Source organism: Anguilla rostrata, chromosome 13 (assembly GCF_018555375.3).
Source record: "Anguilla rostrata isolate EN2019 chromosome 13, ASM1855537v3, whole genome shotgun sequence".
Lineage (NCBI taxonomy): Eukaryota > Metazoa > Chordata > Actinopteri > Anguilliformes > Anguillidae > Anguilla > Anguilla rostrata.
In genome coordinates, this window is record NC_057945.1 from 13,325,753 (window position 1) to 13,348,300 (window position 22,548).

The 22,548-nt window shown below is 37.8% G+C and overlaps 2 protein-coding genes and 2 long non-coding RNA genes across 5 annotated transcripts in view; 1 reads left to right on the top strand and 3 right to left on the bottom strand.

Annotated features, from left to right (window-relative positions):
• Positions 1 to 22,548, bottom strand: part of LOC135237403 (uncharacterized) — a 61,648-nt gene that overhangs the window by 35,571 nt on the left and 3,529 nt on the right. The window contains exon 1 of one of the 2 annotated variants that reach the window (XR_010324812.1): positions 6,784 to 6,934. The exons of the other annotated variant lie outside the window; for it this stretch is intronic. This is a non-coding gene — a long non-coding RNA (uncharacterized LOC135237403). Of the gene's footprint in view, positions 1 to 6,783; positions 6,935 to 22,548 lie in introns of those variants that run through there. 2 annotated transcript variants of the gene reach the window in all.
• Positions 7,031 to 21,698, top strand: LOC135237404 (uncharacterized). The gene is made up of 2 exons (XR_010324814.1): positions 7,031 to 7,233; positions 21,517 to 21,698. It is a non-coding gene; the product is annotated as an uncharacterized LOC135237404 (long non-coding RNA).
• On the bottom strand, positions 9,070 to 13,317 carry LOC135237401 (homeobox protein Hox-C5a-like). The gene is made up of 2 exons (XM_064304533.1): positions 11,545 to 13,317; positions 9,070 to 10,500 (listed from the first exon to the last, which is right to left on the bottom strand). The coding sequence occupies exons 1-2, from the start codon at positions 12,044 to 12,046 to the stop codon at positions 10,250 to 10,252; spliced, it is 753 nt and encodes a 250-aa protein (XP_064160603.1). The 5' UTR covers positions 12,047 to 13,317; the 3' UTR covers positions 9,070 to 10,249.
• On the bottom strand, positions 14,316 to 18,651 carry LOC135237402 (homeobox protein Hox-C6a-like). Its single transcript, XM_064304534.1, has 2 exons — positions 16,153 to 18,651; positions 14,316 to 15,471 (listed from the first exon to the last, which is right to left on the bottom strand). The coding sequence occupies exons 1-2, from the start codon at positions 16,550 to 16,552 to the stop codon at positions 15,170 to 15,172; spliced, it is 702 nt and encodes a 233-aa protein (XP_064160604.1). The 5' UTR covers positions 16,553 to 18,651; the 3' UTR covers positions 14,316 to 15,169.

A 22,548-nucleotide genomic window follows, 5' to 3' on the forward strand; every position in this document is an offset into this window, starting at 1 on the left:
TGTAACCTGGCCATCCTGATCAAACTATTTTTCATGTAATCAAGTACACCTCTTCAATATAAAAAGTCAGGCAGTCCAAAAAATGTTCCATTCCATCGTCCGTTTCTTGCTTTCACTCTAAATGGGTGAAGCAGACAACACTGAGCTCATATTTGTTTTGCAACCTATTTTCCAGATAAGGCAACAGGGACCCATACGCAAGGCTAAAGCACAGAGCACACACAATGTTTTAGCCCTGATTTATGCCCTGCAATAGCCATTACAGGTTTTAATGCATTTCCTATGAGGGATTTCCTGGAGACACCAGGCTATGAAGGAGGCTTAGGACAGTCATGGAAGATGAAGGACTCAAATAACCACATTGTGTAAGCACTAGGGTAAAGATCTGATAATGAGGAGCTTACTGTGCTGGGTCATGAAATTCTTACAATTCAGCTCTATTTGGTGACATCATGTGGCTTTTATGATGCCAAAGTTATTTTCGTCAGTGTTTTTTTTTTCTACTAAGTAATTGGGACTATTACATTTAAAAATGGTAATGCACTAACAGTACAATCAGGGCGTGTCATTCATTGTATTGTCCATAGCCAATTTGGCCTCCTATGTAATGTGATCATATAAGATACAAGATGTTGCACGTTCTACAATGTTCTGACCAATTTCTACTGACCAAAACACCTGAACAAATAAATAAGAATTTTTTAATTGCTAACAATGTGCAGTTTATTCTATACTGTATGTAGAGTGTACTCATTATTTCAGGTGCTAATACATGCTAGAATTCCCAGGGTTTAAAACTCAGGTTGTTTTCCAGTTTTGAGCGCAATAATTATAGTTTACTGGCACAAACAATAACCATTTCCACCAGGAACAATAACCATTACTATAGTGACAGCAATTCAACTATGAACATTGTTCAGATTCAAATTAACAAAAGCATCTACAGTACAACAATAACAGTGAAAATAATGTAGAACAACATGGATAGCTGGGAGAGCGGTTTTTGGAATACACCAACAATAAACCATGTATGTCAAAAGCTGTTGTACATCATCTGCCCACACGGGAAGCACATGTGGGTCAATGGACAATGTGAAAATCTGTGTTTCACATGTTGTCTGGTTTGGACGTTAGCAAATTATTTATCATTTATTGTTATAGGAATAAAAAAAAACAAGGAGGACCCTCAGTACATGGGAGTTCTCCCACTGGATCATACTACTACAGATTTCCCCTTCTACAATGTCCAAGATTAACACGATTGTGAGGACAAACTCCAGCTTCCCTTCTGTGCAAAGTGGCTCCTTTAGCCAATCAATCAACCAAGCAAGCAAGTAAGCAACCAACCAACCAACCAACCAATCAATCAATCAATCAATCAATCAATCAATCAATCAATCAATCCATCCATCCATCCATCAATCAATCTGTATTGTCTCTGAAGGGCATGAAATTAATTGTGCCTCTTAATTATACATCGCAATAAAAAATAATAATAATAAAATAAACAATAAACACACTGAACTTAATAATATACCCGTGCATGCAATTATCTTACTTCCATCAAGGATCTCTAATACTGACATTTGGTTCAGCAGCTGGCTCTTTGACAAACATAAAACTTGTGATTTCCCCATTTTATCTCTTGCTACACTTCAGTTTAAATGGCCTTAGGTTTAACAAAGCCTCATGCAGTCAGTGATTTATTTCAAGTTTATTTCAAGTCCATATCATAATCAGGGAAATACATTTCAGTATTTGAACATTATAACAAGTAGCTTTTAAAAAAAGTCAGATTATAATTATAGTATTACTTATGAAAGTAGCGTTTGACAATAGGATGATTAAACTAAGGTTACAACACCAATGACACTTTAGGCAATGGAAAAAGTTATTCTGACTCCCATCAGCTTTTTCACTTGGGGTGCATGCCAGCTACTGACTAAGCCTGTTTCATTATGGATGTCCTCTGGAGAGGTAAACCAAGGAGAAGCACGGTGATGGTAGCACGGTTGCCAAAACACTATGAAGGTTCAGGACACATCTCACATTCCTTTTTTCGAAGCAGGGGAGCAGGTCATCAGTGAGCCAGAAAGGCAGATAGTTGGTTTGTTCTTGTACTCGGATACCATCTGCACATAGCTGGGCTATAGAACCGTCTCAGCTTCAGTTTCTGGCCACTCAGGGGTCATGTGAATCCATGGTTCAGTCAATGAGCAGGTAATTCCGTTAAAGGTCTGAAGCATATACTGTAGGCTCCATTCTTCATCTGACTTTTTATTCCCACGGACTGTCTTTCTCCTGAACACCTATTCTAGTTCAAAACTCAAAGTATAGAACGCTTTTCTGGTTTCTGTGTGCATTTTGTTTATTTTCTTCGTAAGTTGCCTAAATCTCTGTTGAACACTAAATCTAAGACCCCTTTAACTGTGCCTGCTTTCTCCACAGTGTAGCCCTGGTTCCAAACACCCAATACAGGACTAAGGCTTAGAGTCAACACCCGGGGCCTCATTTATAAAACGGACATATGATCAATTTAGATCTTAAGTATGACTTACACAGAAAATCATGTCTAAGTAGTTATTTATAAAACCTTACTTTGGCATGGAAATGATCTTATCTCTACGCAAAGTATAGACTTGACGTAAGTGATTTTCCTGCTGGCTATGTAGGGGTATTGCAGTTTGGGACGCATATGCGTCCAAGGCTGTGGTGAACATTGCATTAGCTTTATGAACAATTTGTTCACTGCAGCGGCAACACACTACCAAGCTACTTGTTTGGCTTTGTTTGTCAACCCACTATTTAGTCCACCGAATAATACGTGTTGCCTGTCTTCAATCTCCTCTACCATTACCGTGATCTCGTCTTCCAAAAAGTTTGCTTTTCTTTTTTGGTCCATGTTATTCCTGACTAAACCCTCATTTGTACTAGCATTACATAAGGGGAAATCACTGATTGTAAGGCAAGTTCAGGTGCTGTCAATTTCAAGTTAATTTGAGATTTATAGATCATAGGTGTATAAGTTATAAACAGGCTTCTTAGAACCTGCGTAAGCAAGGTTTTTTATGCTCAGTATCTTTTATGAATCAAACGTAAGCACACCGCCGGAAATGATCTTAAGACTAAGTTCAAGTAAAAAACTAAGAACATTTTTATAAACGAGGCCCCTGTACTTCATTTTGGCCAACAAATAAATTCAGCTTCACCTTTCTCGAGAATGAATACAAATTATAATAATGGTAAATTTAGGTGATGACTGAACTCAAAAACTGTGCTTGTCAAAAATGTTTTTAATTATCAGTCACAGTTATGAAAATGTAGATATTTTTGTGGTTTTTAAACCCATATATGTGCCCATATGGTTTTACCTACAACCTTCTGATTAAATGTGGAAAAACCCTCCCAAATTTCAGTAATTCCCAGTTCCTTGCTAATTAGCCCATTGGTTCATGATGCTTATGGAAAACCTAATATGGCAGAAATCACAAATTTCACAAGTCTTCCTCCTGATATAAATCAAAGTGTGTCTAATCACGACCCTACATAGAATAATTTCTAAATTAATAACAAAGAATCAATGTAAAATCCAGTATGGAAACCACTCCATGAGTATGCTTACAGTGCGCATATGCTGATATCCCAAAACACTTTCATCAGTTGCCAAGACCTCAGACAGAATTAAGGCCATTATCACTGTCGAAGCCCCACCAAACATATACATGTTTCAGTTTCAAATGGCATAAGTTTGGTAGCAATTAGATCTGATGTACAATCAAGGCAATTGGTCAAGATTTTTTGGTCAATACATTTTCACCAATTCTACAGGTATTACAATTACATCTGTAAGCGCTATAGATGTTAGATGCTTGTGCTGAGTTCAGCAAGTAAATATAATTTATATATCGATCATAACATTGTCGATCATAATCCCTTTTCACTCTACCTGCAGTAAATAAACACCCTCCTTCACTTGAAGTTTGCCATCCAGGGCCTCCCTTTCACCACTCTTGGCCTCATTGCTCTTGAAATGTGCTACAGTTACTGTAACAGAGAACCATAACTGATGGAATGGCCCAGGAACATTGCAGTAGCTTGGCTGACCAGAGGGGTCCCTATTGAGCAATGAGTTGAAGCATACCCAGCCATCTGAAGCCACCTCTCAATTTAGAATTTACAATTTAGTCATTTGGCAGTTGCACTATATTTGCCAAAGCAAGTGGCAAATATATAGGCCTATGTCACATGGTAAAAGTGCACTTCCCATGGATTTCACCCATTCTCCCAGGGTGACAACATGCCCATTATATTTAATACCAAAATGGGGGACTATTTGACTATGTTTAAAATGTGTTTTATGTAAATACCCACAAGTCAAAGCGTGACAGTCTGCACTTTAACCTCATATTTGTCATTTCATTTCAAATCCAACATGCTGTCGCTAAAACAACAAAAAATTGTGTCACTGTCCAAATACTTATAAACTGCACTGTATTTACCCCCTGTCCATATCTTAATTTTAGTGATAATGAGCTAAAGGACAAAACTTATCAAAGATTAACGCCCATTAAATGAATAAGCCCTGGTGTAGAACTCACAAGGCCAAATTTGCTAAAGAGAGTGTGTTTTCATTCTGGCCACCCACAATATGATTGTGAACAACAACTACACGGTTTGTAAATTTGTCACATCTTTATATAAATTTGATCACATCTTGCCACTGAAAAAACATGTCGAACAATAACTGGCCACAGGTCAAATATCCAGTAGCTACTATAACTGTTATATTCTTCAGTTCTGGCCACAATTGTATCAGTGCTGGGGAACCATTTGATCTGTAGAAATTCTCCAAAACAACATTTAATTAGGCACATTTAAGTGTGCTTCCCTTTAACTGAATACAAGTCATTTAATACTCGAGTGTCATGGGCTTAATGAGAGTGAGCTTTGTTTACAGTGAAAGCTATGGGGACACCATGCAGAATAAGAGGGAAATAATGACAGTTAGTGAAAAGAATTAAGGAAGACTATTAAATTAGCAGCATGCAGTCTATCTCACTAAAACAAGTAAATTGCTTTCCTGTAGAGTTTCTCAACTTAAATTCAGTATGTGGAAAATAAGAGGAGATACTCTGTGGGGGAAAACTGACTACTCTATGGCAATCAATGATTGTTCATATAACTGCTACTTATTATTATTATTATTATTACTACTACTACTACTACTACTTATAATAATAATAATCTTGATGTCATTAAACATGAGAAATTCAACCAACCTACATATTATTTGTGAAAGCATTACGTGCTGACACAAGAAACTGCACACCACCTACAGCTACTGTGTTTAAGACCCTAACTTTTAATATATGAAATTAATAACTAAACTATTACAGAGATTTAAAAGTCCAAAAACGAATATTATTTGTTATTGGTTGATTAGTCATTTAAACATTAATATGAATACGATGTAGAACATAACTTGACTGAGCAACAAGTTTTATATGCTACATCTAGGTAGGCTACGTTATTAAGAAATTAAGGTCGTTTGAAAATTGAACGTGAAGCAATGAAATGCAGATTTAACTGGATTGATTAATTAACTAATCATCGGATTAATTAATTTGCGTGGAATCCCAACAAAATTGCTGAAAATATATACTGACATAATTATGCTTTTTGAATGCGTTGGTTTGTAGTATTTAATCCCATTAAATGTTTTTAATGATGAGCGTGTGTCAGAACACTGTAATTAATTAATTGCACTTTGGGGGCCTATTTATCAGGCGCTTTTACGTGCGGCAGCGTTATTGACAGGGCAAAAAGTAGCCAGGACAAATCATGGACAGAGATCAATTCTTTCCGGCATGTAGGTAACCTATTCCCTATCTGTGCAAAATGTACTGACCGAAAGGAATAACGGTTTTCATAAGATCATATAAAGTCCATGGAGTAATGTGCTGTTTTGCGTAACACTGGCATCATTTTTTTGAAATCATACGTTTTCCTAAAAAAATGTTTTATTTTATTTTTTTGTGAGTGCGTTTATTCTCATAAATGTTGCAACGTAGGCCTGCATTTCTATTGCAGTTGTGTTTTTGAGATGGCATCACAATCGCTGTGTTGACAGCAAATTCTTATCCGAAACCTTATCCAAAACCTGTTTCTATCATGGTTGCAATACTGCTCCCCGATTTAATCCTCACACGAGTGGCTTCACAAACTTATTCCTAATGGAAAATAAAACGCTAACTAATTCTACGTTAACATGTACATTATGGTGATATAAGGCACTTAAAACTTCGCCTTGAATACAATTTCCTCCAAAACCACATCAACCGTAGCCTACTGTACACGAACGCAAGCGAGCTCCTGAACCACGTCTACCTCAAAGTATCACACGAAAACTGACACGAGTTAGTTCATGTGAGTCAAGTAACAATAACTGTTCAATACATAAAATCACGAAACACAGGCCGAACAGTGTATCGATTATAGATTAAAAGATGATCCCGCTGTAATGACAAAATCTGAAGCGTAGGCTACAAATTGCAACGCACTAGAGTTTCTATTTTTTTAAAACCACAAGTTCGTTATCATAAATGAGCTAAAGAAAAACGTAGGCTTGACTTGCTGGACCTCTAATTGAGAGCATTAGCGCCAGAACACCAAAGCATTTCTCAAGTAAATATTAAATTACAGTATTAATTAAACCCCCACGGGTGTTACGAGGGGCAGGTGTCTATTTCATTACAAGCTCTAGAAACAAGATTATTAACTTACTGCACCGTCTGGGATCCATTTGCTTAAGTCAAACGCGATGAGGCTGGAGAGTATGGCGCGAGGTAATCCACACTAAACGCCTCCTACCCTCTGTCCTCGAGATAAGAGAAGCCAACAGCTGCAATTCCCGACAGTTAAGATTATATATGATGTAAATATATTGAGGGTTTGTCAGCTCTCTCAAACCATAAAACTTACTTTAATGGCACCACGTGTTCTCTGTGAGCCACTCAGGGTCACTGCTTGAGGCAATTGGCACATATAACCTTCCAAAAGTTTAAAAGTACAAAAAGAAAGACCGAAACAAAAAGAATGCAACACAAAAGCGATATCGTACGCCACACTGTCTGGCAAACCCGAAAACTGGTAACGCGTGTTGTTTAAGGGTCTATTTTTATCAAACGGAGGAACTCTTTAGGAAATGCACAGCGCAGCAACAACCCTACATGGGTGAGTAATGTTTTCCTTTTTATTTCTGACACGGAACAGTGTTGAAAATGTCCTTAGGAAAGGCTGAGAAAGAGTGAGAAAGAAAAGAAAAAAGAAATGATCGCCTCTTTAACAGAAATTAATGCAAAATGGACGATTATGAGGGAAAGGGAAAGTATATATAGGATATCGAAATGAGGATAATTAATCATAGCTACCTGGCGCTTTGGTTTCCTATAATGGAAAGGCAAAATATGGTTTTCCTTGGTGCCTGGCCGAATGCAGCAACACATTTATTTTTAGGCATAAGTTACTATAGAAATTTGATCGCTAGAGTCCATTAAAATGAAAGAGTTGTGTTCTGGTTTTGTCCGACTAATGTGAGTGGAAACGGCACATAGAAAAAATGTTATAAAAACTCACTTCATTGCCTCAATTTTTCAGTTCCTTAAAGTCAAAGTTATTGGATGTGCACAAAGGCCTGTAGCATAGGCTTGGTTTCACCTAGCTGTCGCACTTTGACAGCAGTACCTTTGTGTGAGCTTCTGTTGGTGGTTACTCGGCTAAAACTTGTCATTTAAAACATTTTATCTCTAGCAAGTTATTTGCCATATGACGAAAATCCATCTCATCAGTATTTATCAATCGTTGTGTAGAATTTTTAGACTACGGAACGGAACAATCACTTGTTGATTGGACTGCAATATTTTCCCCAAAACTGTCAATCGTGAAACAGAGCCCTGTGGACAGATATAATGTCTTTGTGAAAACTAGGCAAACGAACAAGTTGTCACCTTACCATAGAATATTTGTGTAAAACAAAATCTAAAGAGTCCATTCTTTAATAATGCTCAAAAATTCGTGGTGGATTCTAGCATTTAAGCGAGATATTTCCGTTACGCCTTCTAGACTGCTGATCAAAAGTGACAGGTCCCTCAACTAGTTGCTTCGCAGAGAAAAGACAGGTAAAAGCAACGAGCTGCACATCAAAGACAATATGTTAGTTAATCTCTTCTGAAAACAGTTATTTCCTGAACCATGTCCACTTTGTTCAACAGGAAGCAGCGCTCTTTGTTTGAGAGGTGCTAGGAAACGCTTAAGGGTTTATTAGGCGTTAGGGTCATAAAGTTTTACAGGCATTTGTCTGCACTGTAAATAATTCCAAAGGAAACGGAAGGCAGCTGAGAACCAGCTTTGAAGCAAAGACGACATTTTAAGCCGTTGTATGTGGAAATTGTATCAAAAATCAACATAAATAAATCCATATACAAATACAGTCATGTCTGGGTTATTTTTGGGGGTATTGTAGGCCCCAATAAAACCAGCATCTAAGATGAAGACAGCAAATGCTTCAGCAAGTTGATAATAAGAGTTATTGATTAAAGGAAACAATATTTGTACATGCACAGATTCTCCACAGAAAGATTGAGAGATTTGTGAGGTTGTCCTTGATAACAAAGTATAACAAGTTGATACGAATAATATATGGCGTATATTTTATTACATATCCCACACATATACACATTTTAACCAATCATTTTGAGTCCTTCCAGCATGCTTTTGTTTTTCACTGTTTAGGTGTGTTGATGTGAACATGGCTAACACTCTCCAAAATATTAGTTAATCATACTTGCCTAAAATGGTTCAGTTAGCTGTTATTTATTGTATAAACACTTGACTGTTTCACTGACACAATAAATATTTTACTAAAATGTAGTACATATGCCTAGGCTAGATAGTGTGTGCATTTTATTTTTAAAAATCAATGCCCAACTTCAACCTCAAAGTTAAACTCAAACTACTGCTTAGCACTCCAGACAAAATGCAAAAAATAAAATAAAAAATAAAAAACTCCCATTCACCCAAAACATGTTAGTGCAATCAGACACTGAGATTTATTTTAATTGAAGGGCAAACATTATTTACAAAGTGTTTATATTAGTGGGTCATTGTTGGCTCAATGCATTATGACACTGAACATTTAGACTAAAACCAGCACCAGGACAGGGTTTGAATGAATGTGTTTAACTATTTTACATTAAAGCTGCATGTCAGTTTGAAAAATCAATTTGAAAAAATAAAAGTCACAGACATGACTATAAAACTCTGTTTTGGGTTCAAAATTCAATATTTGTGCTCATACAAACCAGAAATACATATTTATAGACTAAAATAGATGTATCAGCACTTTTTTTGTAGGAGGAGGGGGAGGGGGGGCAGTTCATTAAATGTAATTATTTTACTTTCCTTGATTGATGCAGCCTACCCAATACAATCTCAGCATATTTATTCTTATTTCAATGTATTATCATCAAGAGTCAAAGATCTATGTATTTGTTATATTCAAAGGGAAAACTCTATGGAATATAATTTTGCACAATTCAGCAAAATTTCCTGCCATTCCACATTGTTGTATGACAAAAACGAACACCTCATTGAATGTGTCTTTTAGAATATAGGATGGTACAAATTCTGTTCTCAGACTCTTATAAGAGGTAATATGCTTTAATTCTACAACAATATATACTACTACAACTACTACTACTAATACTACTACTACTACTACTGCTGCTGCTGCTGCTGCTGCTACTACTAGTATCCTATAGTAACATTATAAATACTGCTACTAATAACTGCTGCAATCAGCAAGGACCAGGGCTCAAGCCCAATGCATGATTATAGGGTCAGGGCCAGGTCACACCATGTCCAAAACATGGACTCAGAAAGGTCATCTGGCGGACACAGTGCAGAACGAGTGCACATTCAAAATTCCACCTCAGGCGTTCTTGTTCTCACGCGGAAGGGGAGGGAGCATAATCATTGATCAAGACACAACATAAAGGCACAACATTTAAACAATGAATACGTGTATATTGAATCATACTCTGATACATTTTCACATCGCACAACATATCTAAACATATCAAATGCAAAAAAAATGCGCAGAAGCTTGGTGCGTAAAAGTTTTTTTTTTTAATCCCTGCGTGTTTTATTCGTCCGCAGATTCTTTCTTTGCCCGCTCTTATAATACCAGTCATTAATTTTGAGAAGAACGTGTGATCCCATTGCCATTTTGTATCGTGTCCTTTACTTTGAGCTTTGAATCCTTCTTCCACTTCATACGCCGGTTCTGGAACCATATTTTGATTTGCCTCTCGTTCAAGCAAAGGCTATTGGCGATCTCGATACGCCTGCGACGTGTGAGGTACCGGTTGAAATGGAACTCTTTCTCCAGCTCCAGAGTCTGGTAGCGGGTGTAACTGGTCCGTGACCGTTTTCCGTCGGGTTCTGGAGTGGTATCAAAAGAACAAAAACCATGTCTTAACCACGAGACGTAATCAGTAATCCTGATTATGAAATCTCACAATTTAAGACCAAATGCCCTCTCGTGTTTTTCCCAATGGTACACACATATATGTGTATTATGGCCAACAATTTCAATTTTCTGGTATTACTGCATACAACTGCAGGAAAGTTCACTATGCTGTAACGGCTATTCCAGGCGATTATATTGGCTAAATAATGTAAATGAAAGCCAATGGATAAACGTATGAATTTATCCACCGAGGAATGAACGCGTAGACAGAATGACTGTCACAAAGGACAGTATGTACATTCAGCTTCCGAAAAGCTCTTAGTTTGCAACTCAGGTCAATAAACTGCATTGGAATGTATTAAAATGTAATTCGTCCTGTTATATGCCACAATATCTCAATATACTGGGAAATCAAATAGGCCTATAAAGTCTTACTATGAAGACTTACATTGCATATATTCTGAAAATAATAATAATAATAATAATAATAATAATAATAATAATAATAATAATAATAGAAAGACTCGCGTTTTAGGAATTATTAAAATGGCTGAGGACATTCCAGGGTGAAAAGTTCAGCTCAAGGCCAAAACGTCCCTTTTGCTGGTATCTAAATTTCCACTTTTCAAAATGAGATGAAGCTAACGTTCATGTGTCCCTATGCAATTCTGTGAGGACAAAAAACATAATCTTCTAATAATGTATTAAGTGTAAATATTCTACAATAGATAACATCATCGAGGTTTTGTAGCGAGTTTTGTTTCTCTTAACCAATTATGCCGTCATAAATTTAGATGCATATCGCCTCTTCGTTCTAACAGGACAGTTTTACGAGCAATTGATGCCTTTGTCGTAAAATTTACGACCGCGAGTTTTATTATTTCCGACTACGGCCTATAAAACTCAAAATGAAGAACCGCGAATGGACTAAAGGGGGAGAAGGGACAGTGGTGAAAGTGAGAGTAATTTCATTACCCCGCCCAAAAAAAGAAGAAAAAAAGGAAATCAAACTTTACCGTGACTCATATGTAGCTTTGTCATCCATGGATATATCTGGGGCTGTTGGTGGTTGGTCTGCGGCTGAGCCGAATTATTTGGTTGTCTTACTGGCTGGACGGGTTGCATGGCTCCAACTTTGATCTCGCCTGTTCTTGCCTTGCCTATGGGCATTTCGCTCTGCTCCGTGTTGTCGCCCTCGGCTTTTCGACAGTACAGCCCAATATTTAGAGTGCCTTGACCGCTTTCGTTTACGGAGCGTCTCGTGGAGCCCGCTGCTGAACAAGACTGCAACCGCGGTGGTGGAGCGTCGGGGCTATCACGCAGGCTCGTGCTCATCTCCCCCCGTTTGAGGGAATTCGAAGAGGCCGAAGAAGTACAGGATCCGTTGAAATCAAGCTCTCCGTAGCAATAAGTGGATGAATGGAGTTCAGAGACAGATCCATAGCCATAACTGTGCATGGTGTAGGCAGACGCCTCGTGAGTTTGCTTGGGAAAGGGGTTACCTACGTAAGAGCTCATATTATGGAAATACGCAGTAAGCACAAAACTGAAGCATTTAAACAGAAACGAACATGTAATTAAAGCCCTCTATGATATTTTAGTGATGGTTTTCATTTGCACGTCTTATCTTCCGGCAGGATTATTGTTATTGTTATTGTTATTTCGTTTGATTTGTGGATCTTTAGAAGTTCAAGGGGCTTTTGTCCTAAAAATGACCAGGATTTATAGGTGGGTTGGAATTTTTTTTGTACATTTTTTTTCTTCATTCTACGTGCACTGCCCAAATATGGGATGCTAGGAGAGTCACGTGCTTGTGTTGGCCAGTCATAAATTTGGCTTGATCACACCAGGAGGTTATTGATGGAACAAGGAGAAACGTGTCTGATAACTTGGCAATGAGAATCATACCGGGGGCTGAGAGAAGAAGGGCTGGACAGTGGACCTAGAGCGTCACCTGGTGCCCAATACGGGGCAGAGCAGGAGGTCCACGACCAACACCCCCCAACCCAATGCCCCCCACCCATGTCAAAACATTTCTGTGATCTACCTAGGAACAACTGTTGTGGCACACGTGACACGGAGGCATGCGCGTACACACTGCAAATATGGTGCGCACTTGCAGGGAGAGCAGTAATATTCCTTATGAAAGCATCATAGTTTGCGAATCAGAGAAAGTGTACTGCAGATATTTTCTAATATTGTTCTGTATTTTCCGCTTTTGAAATTTATTTTGGTTCAAAAGAAATGGCGCGCGAAGTGTACAACTATTGGATCTGTCTACAGGCCATTAATCCCTGAAGATCAGAGGATGAGCAGTATGAGCTGTAGAACTTCCATGAATACCATAAGAACAACTATGAATACTATATCAATTATGGGAATCAATCCTGTCATTAGGCTATTGCTCTACTGTGGTTATTACTATGATAATTAGCAGTATTATTACCACTTAAGCCAATAGTGGTTGTAATAGTAATGTTTGGAAGGTTGAAGGCCACTTCTGTGTCGGATTTTGTTGAGTCTGTACATACCTCACCTGGCAATATTAGCGGAACAGTTACTTTCGCGATAATTGCATGCACCTACACTGCATTGTCAATATAAAGGAGAGATTCCGCACTAATCTTCTCACTCAGCGGCACCAAAAAGTACAAAAACAGCTCATATTTTTAACAGTTGAATAATAAGTGATATGGCCACAGACAATAATACAGTATTTAACAGCGGAACTTTTGAGCGTTTACCTTTGTTTGTTGTTATGAAAGTGTTTTATAACGCTTTACACGTACATTCTTACGCTTAACAAACACATTCCGCATTATAGCCAGCTAATCAAAAGGGCACTGACACCTTCATGCTAAGCAAGACATAGCAAACGAAAAAAGAAAAGAAATAATACGCAATATTATATAGAAATTATTAAAAATAACGAATGACTTGCACCTTACTATTTAGCTTAAGATAGTAAATGACAGCGCAACCGATGGAATAAATAGCTATTTCCACTTATACTACTACTTTTACTAATGAAAATGATAATAGAATAAGACTAATTATTATACTGACCTAAGTATTGCCATTGGTTCGCTTTATGTAGCCTAAATCCGTCTCGATTAGAAGACCTTGCTGTTAGGCGACTTGCAAATTCTATGCATATATATATATATATATATATATATATGTGTGTGTGTGTGTGTGTGTGTGCGTGCCTGTGTGTGCATTTAGGGCCTTGAAACATACATTTGCTATAAATGATTTCGTTTACGTTGCTACTACAAAATTATGTGTTGCCTTGAATTATGTGTTCAGGGAGTCATTAGGCTACTTCTGGAATAGATCTGTGTTTTATATCAAACCTCTAATCGGTGGAGCACAGAACTTCCTGACTATATATATATATATATATTGTACCTATTACTATATAGAGGTTTCTCTAATTTAACTTATTTAAACTGATTATTTAAAAAGTACTTTTAGTGGAATGTTAGATTTGGTGTCGGTTTGTAGCTATTCTGCAGTAACCTACGCATCGTGCGTCAACACGTGGATTTACAATTTAAAGAAAACAAAACATAATTTTACATGAGGGGTCAAATCTGTATACGTTTAAATTAGACACTGCGGCCAATTTGTTAACAATAAATTTCCTATATAAGTTGTAGCGCACTGTTTGTCGGACAGTATTTTTTTTAAAATTGCGAGTAAACTTTCTGGATGCCGGAGGACGGACTTTTTGACTTGGTGTAAATTATTTTCATTAACTCGTCAAAACAGAGCAGGCGAGGGCTGGGAGCTTAATAACAATTTTATTAAATACAGAACAAAGGCAATTGGACGTGAAATTCATACACACAACACATACAAATTGTTCATTGCGTATTTTCTTCTAACACTATTTTAATTCACATTTCCACTTTGTAGTGAGTATTGTCGTATTTTACTCGACAGTGCTAAATATAAATAAAGTTATACGAGAAAAGCATCGGGATGCACACTGAAGCTCTCACAGGAATAAGGCAGATATGATATGTACAGGTAATTCAGGTAGTATGGCTCATCCTGTGAAAACTTTTCAGCATATTTATACACTAAGGTAACAAAACATAAAATACAAATTTCAGAAGCTGATATTACGCACTGTTTCCTTCACACGATTGGTGTGTAGCTATTTTGCTGTCTTGCGCACACAGGAGTCTGCCTGAAACCAAATACATTGCCATATACAAATTTACAGACGTCTCAATTGAGCGACAGTGTTTTGTAAATGCTACATACAGAAAGGAAACTAGTACTATTTACTTCACCACAGTACACGAGTTCGCATATAGAGGGGAATGACAAGTCAGCAATGGAATTCTGTCCACACCGTGGGCCATTGTTTTTTAACAGAATTAAAGCGAAATGTATACTTTTACTGCACTTGTAGTGTGTGTGTGTGTATGTGTGCGTGTGTGTGCGCGTGTGTTTTTTTTATTACACGCGGGAGCCTGTGTGTATTTATTTGTATGCCCGTGCGTGAATGAGTGGCCGCACGACCCGTGTGAAACTTGTGCCTAACAAAATTTACATTAGGTAGTTAAGTTATCCTTAAACTTGCGATTAAATTGGATAGGATTTACGAGTGTCAGGGAAAATGGATTTTCACTCTTTCTTCTTCTCCTCTGTCTCCTCTTCGTCATCTCCCTTCTCGGCTTCCTGTGTAACACCCGTCGACTCGTTTTCCGCCAGAGTCGAAGTCAGATTGCTTTCTTTTTTCCATTTCATGCGGCGGTTCTGGAACCATATTTTGATCTGGCGTTCTGTGAGACAGAGAGCGTTGGCGATTTCGATACGTCTACGTCTGGTCAAGTATCGATTGAAGTGGAACTCCTTCTCCAGTTCCAGCGTTTGGTACCGGGAGTAAATCTGGCGGCCTCTCCGTCTATCTGACCCATACCCAACTCCTGCATAGAAAATGATTACACAGGTGATTAGGTTCCTATACGCATTTTAAATAACTGGACATGTCGTATCGCTTTTCATGGTGCTGGAATGCCATTTAGCTTTCACTCACTGACAGACATGGGACACAGAGGTAGCCATGATATAAACATTGACATAAATGTGCATTTTGTTACTTGCTGCACAGCCACTCCTACTCACATATATGCACGTTTGCCTCGATTTACGCCGCTAGCCTTTCCAAAACGCACACAAACTCTCTTTCAAGGATTACCTTGTAAATTATGACATTTTCTATCAGTAGTCCATTAACTTTTCTTGGATTTTAACAGAATACTACGTGGCCAGAAATATCGTTTGTTTATGTATAATATGCAGACGCACTTCGAAGTATATGAAGTGATGCCAATAATATTCTGTTGAACTAACAATACATTCTAAGTAAACCTTCAAAAAGTTTAAAATGTCTTTTTAGCAATGGGGTGGGGGATGGTGGGTGAGACAACAGTAACGCTTGACCAAAAGGGACTTCCTATAAAGATAAAAGGCCTATAGAACCAGCGACAGGGTGCTGCAGTAATGGTTTATGGGGCAATAAAAGTAGCTTCACTTGTCCTGTTGCTGGGGCCAGTCGTAAAACAGGCCACTTTATCTAATTTATCTCTCGGAGTTGTAATACTTACCACTGTGAGAGTTCATTCGTTGCATCCAAGGATAGATTTGAATGCTTCCCTTCTGCTCCTGCGATCCCGTCCTACATTGGTCCGAGGTGTATTCCTGCGCCAGCGAGCTCTGCGCGCTCTGTCCCACGCTTGTTTGTCTACAGCTGGGTAGCACATCCTTGTCCTGATAGAATACGTTAGATCCATACTCATACGCTCCCCGACTGGATCCAAACACAACGTTGTCTTGGGGCGAATAAAACGGCGAGGAATAGATCCGGTTCTGGGCCACTGCAGCGCCATAGGACGAGAAATGTCTAACGGGGTCATAGGTAGTAGAATTCAGGGCCACGTTGGGTAAAACTTCTTGGCCACCAGTTAAGTGGCAGGAGAGCGTCGGATTTGCGAAATACGAATTCATATCTTCCCTCTCTCCCTCTCTTTCTCTCTCTCCCACCCTCCCTCTCTTTCTTTCCCTCTCCGACTCTCTCTCTCTTCCTCTCTCTCTCGTTCTCCCTCTCTCTATCTCGCTCTCTCTTTCCCTCTCTCTCTCTCTCTTTCTATCGCTGTGTTTCTCCCCGTCTTTCAATAAATGCGCGTTATATGATTTCAAAATTATTTATTTCCAAGCTGCAGCAAAGACACACAGCTCGAATGTTATAGCTAAGTCTTCACTCCAAGACGGTCAAAATGACATTGTCACCTGACCATTTCCATCCAATAAAAATGCAGGGAGTAGAAGGAAAGTGAAAAAAACCATAGGTATTTTTTTTTATCTCGTTGTCGAAAGTAGACGCACACATACAGGCACACACACGTACAGACGCACACGCACTGTCGCTCGCGCGCACGCTCTTCCTCGCTCTAACTCACTCACTAACACGCACGCACGCACACACACACACACACACACACTCACATACAAAACAGTCTGTACAGTTGTTGTCTGATCGCGTGACGGGTTTGCATTTGTCCATGATTTGGCATACTTCTGATTTTTATTTTCTCACCATAATGCAATTTAAGACTCTTATCAGATCGATATAGGAATTACCGATGAAAAACTCGCCAATTAAGCTGCACGCAGTATGCATAAAGACGTTTGACAATACGAATGATAGGATCCTTTGGTTTATACAGCGTAACTGTTCTGCACATTATTTTTTTTCCAAGGGCAGCTCTTTTTAATGCAGAGTTATGTTTTCGTGGGTGCCGTGGTTCAGAGAAAACACAATTAGCCCACTGCACTAGGAGTACAGTAATCAAATTATTCAGTCATAGAATAATCTTTTTAATATTGTTTCTCCAAGATCGATATAATAAATTATTTTCCGGGGAACATTTATAATTTCCAACTTAAATGAGATTTTTTTTTTTTTAAGAATTTTTTTTTTGTGGAAAAAATTCAGACAAAGTATCTTCTTCTATATACTGCCAGTGCAATGTTTATATGAGGGCGACTTGCTAACTGATTAATTTCGTTTTTAAAGGGTTGTTTGCCTGTCTATGCCTGATTATATATGAACTAATTGTCGAATTAAAAAATTATTACTAACGATTATGTGCTGCATTCACAACAGCCTACTGAACTGGGCATTCCTGTAACTGAAAAAGAGATTAGTAAAATAATAAAAATATATGTTCGTAGCAAATGGGCTACAATTCATACACTGGCTTCCATTCATAATAAATATTTTCTAAGCCATATATTATAGCCCTCAATTTTCCCGTAAACTGTTTTGAACATGGGCTACAAAACTCACCCAAGGCGGCACGACTTCCAGCGCAGAGAATTCAGAATTCACATGAATATCTACACAGACACTATTTGGTATTGATATTGGAAATTATATTTTAAATGAATAATAATTTTGAAAGTTTGGTTTTGCATTGTTTCGTTAATATATTTGTTCGGTTCTGATTATTTTAAATAGACTACAGCTTAAGACGAAAATGCGTAACATTCATCAAAAGCACTGACTTCCCATACAAGTGCCTTATCTTTGATATAATAACAAACTGACAACAGTATAGCGTTGCTCGAACGATCTAGATTTGGCATTAAACAACATCCGCAACATCCTTTTCATGGTTCAAGTAATAAACGCTAGACAGACACCTTAACTGTGCTTCTGTGGTTCTGATGGTGCACATGTGCCTATGATCGGATTGAGCACAAACGCATGGTCTTAGGATGTTGCGGGCCTATTTTATGTATACTTGTGCTCGCGTAAAGAAACTTTGTCGATAAATATCTAACACGGACTAAACGGTTCAAAGTGGGACACAGAATATAACACAGGGACAACGACCTCTTCACTGTGCTTCCCGCTTGAATTCAGTGGGAATTCCTGATGCAGAAAGAGGGGGTTTTATGACCGTTTTATTGCCAAAGAATGCCTTAAACGCTTGTATAAGCTATAGAAGTCATAAAACCAGACAAGTAACAACTCCCAGCCAAAGTGCCAAGAACACCCTCCCAATGCAAGACGCGCGAGAAAAATCTCCGATCCGGCATAAGAAATTACACGTGTGTGTATGTGTGTGTGTTGAGTGTGTGGGTGGGGGGGGGGGGGGTCTACGGCAACAATTCTATTTTGTGCAGAAATATCGTGACCGTTGAAGCAAAGGCATTGTTCAAACATACCAGCATGTTACTTAGCGTTTTCTACCCCATCACAATTCTCGTAAGGATACAGGAACAAGTGCCGCCATAAACAAACCTAGAACTCATACAATGTGCAACTCTTCATATGTCTCGTGTTATAAATTCAAAATAATACTTGTGAAGAGAAGCGTCCAGTTAATTAAAGGAAGCCGTAGACCTTGAAATAAAATATTCAGATATAAATCAGAATATATTTAATTCCAGAGTAAACTATGTAAACTAGACTTACCCCAATTAGTGAAAATTGTATATATCATTCCAATTTCTCTCTATCTCTCTCTGCGCGCGCGCGCGCGCACACACACACACACACACACCCACACAATTCATTTGAAAACCCGTGCGTAGAATATAGAGTGTATGATCTAATTTATATCCCACACTTTATTTTTCAAATTACAATTATGCTTATAAGGCTAGCAAAGGTTATAGACTTACCGAACAATGTCGGATATGAAAGTGTAGATCGAGTTCCGCCACCCCTAAAAGTGTTTAATCTTGAAAGATGAATGTTCTCAAACACCATTTACTATAATTTGGACCATATGAGGAAAGGCGCTGGTAAAATACAGCTACATGGAATCGTTAAACTGGGTCTCAGTATATGGTGTTATCGTGTGTTTCCCTACTATTTGAAAGAATATAGAGCTATTCTACTACTTTTGCTTATGCTCATTTGTAAAAGACGACAGGGAAAGATTTTTTACTTTCAAAATAAGAAGTGGTATTTAAAAGTGTTCTCAGAAAATCGCAAAACGACACAAAAGGGGTCATTCTAACCCACAATATGCTGAGCTGTATAGCTGCTTTTTTAATGCTTTCTGTGAGGTAGTCTAGCTGTGAAATGACGAGCCAGCAGAGATGCGTTTTATGGGATATTTTATGACAGAGAGAGAGAGAGAGAGAGAGGGAGAGAGAGAGAGAGAGAGATAGAGAGAGAGAGCGAGAGATTGCGTCGCTTTCTACAATAAGTATAAATGATTGGTTAGAAAACCACAACAGATTTAGCCAGATATGACTCGCCAATTTGCAGTATGGTTTCATATTATTATTATTAAGAATAATAATAATAATAATATTAATAATAATAATAATAATAATAATATCAATTATTATTATTATTATTTTATTTTTTATTATAATAATAATAATTATTATTATTATTATCGTCATCATTATCGATGTTGTTATTTTGAGATGACGATGCATTTACACACCTACGGCACACATAAAACAAAAAAATGTTTAGTTTTGGCTGAGTAAGCCTTTTTTTCTCCTAATGGAAATTTTTTTCAGCTGATGGAATGTTGAAACAAGCCGGAACAACCAAAGCAATTATAATAATCTAGTATCTGGTCACTGGGGCCTGGGTTCAATCACATGGGTCTTGTAGGCTTCGTATTGTATGAAATAGATACTTCCTTGAGCGAAAAACTTCACTTTTAAAGTGCAGCTCCTCGTGTTCGCCCCTGCGTTTCTTAATACTCCCAATATATCTTCCCAGCTTTTTTCCTGCCTCCACCTAATACCCCCCATTCGCCATTCATTCATCCGCACTTTCAGACCTTTCCCCCCCTTGCAATTCATGTACACTCACTCAGAGTATTGTCATTGTGCTCTGATAGAGACTACAAAAACGATTGCTGTATCATCATCTCTGTTCCTATATAATACGCGAAAAGGACCATAGCAGTTCACAAATAATACATAATCAAAATACGATTGCAACCACGGAACCAGGACGGTGCTCAGGCACACACACACTCACACACCAGACGCTTATCTTGAACGCGTTCTTGTACACATGCCCGCGAATCCAAAAGTAGATTCAATTCCACACAGACCAATTCCAATGTGTTTTGAAGTAAGCATTCCCTGGGACGCTCAAAAGCTTGTGTGACACGGCAAGATAAAATGACTGTTCTTAGGCCTACTCCAAATTTACACCGTGCCATTTTGGCACCACACTTGCAATGTGATAGCATTTTAAAGCGACGGTGGATGCTATGCGCGGTAGCCTATATTCAATTTCAAACCTTTAATACCGCATTGTTAGCTTTGGTTCTTCATTGATCGAGTCATTGATTGATTGTTTGATTACTGAATAATTTGTCAATTTATATATTAAAACCGTCATCTGTCCATATGCAGGTCTAATCGTATGTTAACGACATAACAATTAAATCTGCATTTATTGCGGTAATGCAGTTACCTTCCTATAAAGAGTAATTATTTATTTGGGAAATGATATGCATGCCCGTGGTTTATCTCAGATGTTTTAAAATGACTTAGTAATTTTCTTAAAATTACTACCCTACTACTAGCTACTAGTGCTACAGCTAATTAGAATAATTTTAATTAGTCATTCTAATAATTGCAATTTAGATTCTTGATTTGATAATAATAATAATAATACTAAGAAGAAGAAGAACAAAAAGAAGTCATAGGAAGTAATAAGCATTCACTTAATTCAGTTGTTATTCTTTTTTGCTTTTTCGTGCGGTTTTTCAAATTTCTCAAGACAAGCAACTCATGTGGTATTTCTAGAGCTGTAAGTGCTTTTGACTTGTAGGCTATATATATTACTCTACATTTCCTCAGGATTTCGCCATTAACTTTCGTAAAATACGAATGTTCCCAATATAGAATTCAGCTGTGTGTAAAAATGATCCGATAAGAAGCCTAATGCACCCTCCCCCTCTTTCGTTTTTCCACAGACCCCGGGCGGTCCGGAACTCTGTCTCACAGCAGAAACCCGGAAGTCTAGTAGCACCTCCGCTTCAGCTGGACGCCGGGTTACCCAGGCCGGCTGCACAACAAGTTAAATGACCATTTCATATTAATTGCCTGAAATCGTAGTTCATTACGGCCTAGTGCGGAATACATTTGTATGTTTTTACTCGTGGTACATGTTTATTTATTTATTTATTTATTTATTTATTTATTTATTTATTTATTTATTTAAAATGCATAGGCGTACTCATTTTATGGGTCATTTGTCATGTTCTAATTGCCAATTAACCAACCCGCTGCATTCAAGTATTAAGTTCAAGCTGCATATCAGTGTTCTGGACTGCCCGTATGCATTACTTTGAATGCTTCGTTTTATTTTGCTAATCTGATTAGCCTTCCTGTACTGACCAATTCCGTGTTGCGAAAAACCCGATGAATGTATACATATATTGTGGACCGTGGCAAATGTAGCTAGTTCTATACTATTCCTCCTCTGTCAAATTGTGGTAGATATTGTCCGTACATTAGTATTTTGCGCATCAGACATGCAGCTTAAAGACGATGACAATGATGATATATGTAAGCATGCATGTATGTATGTCTTATTATTATTATTATTATTATTATTATTTTGGTTTTGTTGTTCTTGTTTGCATATATATATATATGCAATATGCCTATATACAAAACGTGAAAATATATATACAATTGCTTTGCAGTTTGTTCGTTTTATTTTTATATGCACACAATCTATAAATTTGGAATTAGTTCTAGCCTATATTTAGGCTAGAAGGAATTACTGTCATATTCATGGCATTTCATACTGAACACATTTACAAAGCTTGTGCCATTCAATCGCTAACAATACATAACGAGATTTCTCTAATTTCTCTATCCTTAGGGCTATAAATTGTTATAAATTATTACTTGTGACGTTCAGTGTATCGAGGAAATAACACAAGGTGGCGGTGTTGACTGTACTGAAAATGGGGGCAGGAGGGTAGGATTTGTATGTC

Coding starts and splice junctions, on each gene's coding strand:
- LOC135237401 (XM_064304533.1), bottom strand. CDS start 12,046: ATGAGCTCTTACGTAGGTAACCCCTTTCCCAAGCAAACTCACGAGGCG. Junction 10,501..11,544: donor AAAGCTACATATGAGTCACG/GTAAAGTTTGAT, acceptor ATACCACTCCAG/AACCCGACGGAAAACGGTCA.
- LOC135237402 (XM_064304534.1), bottom strand. CDS start 16,552: ATGAATTCGTATTTCGCAAATCCGACGCTCTCCTGCCACTTAACTGGT. Junction 15,472..16,152: donor ACGAATGAACTCTCACAGTG/GTAAGTATTACA, acceptor TTTTCTATGCAG/GAGTTGGGTATGGGTCAGAT.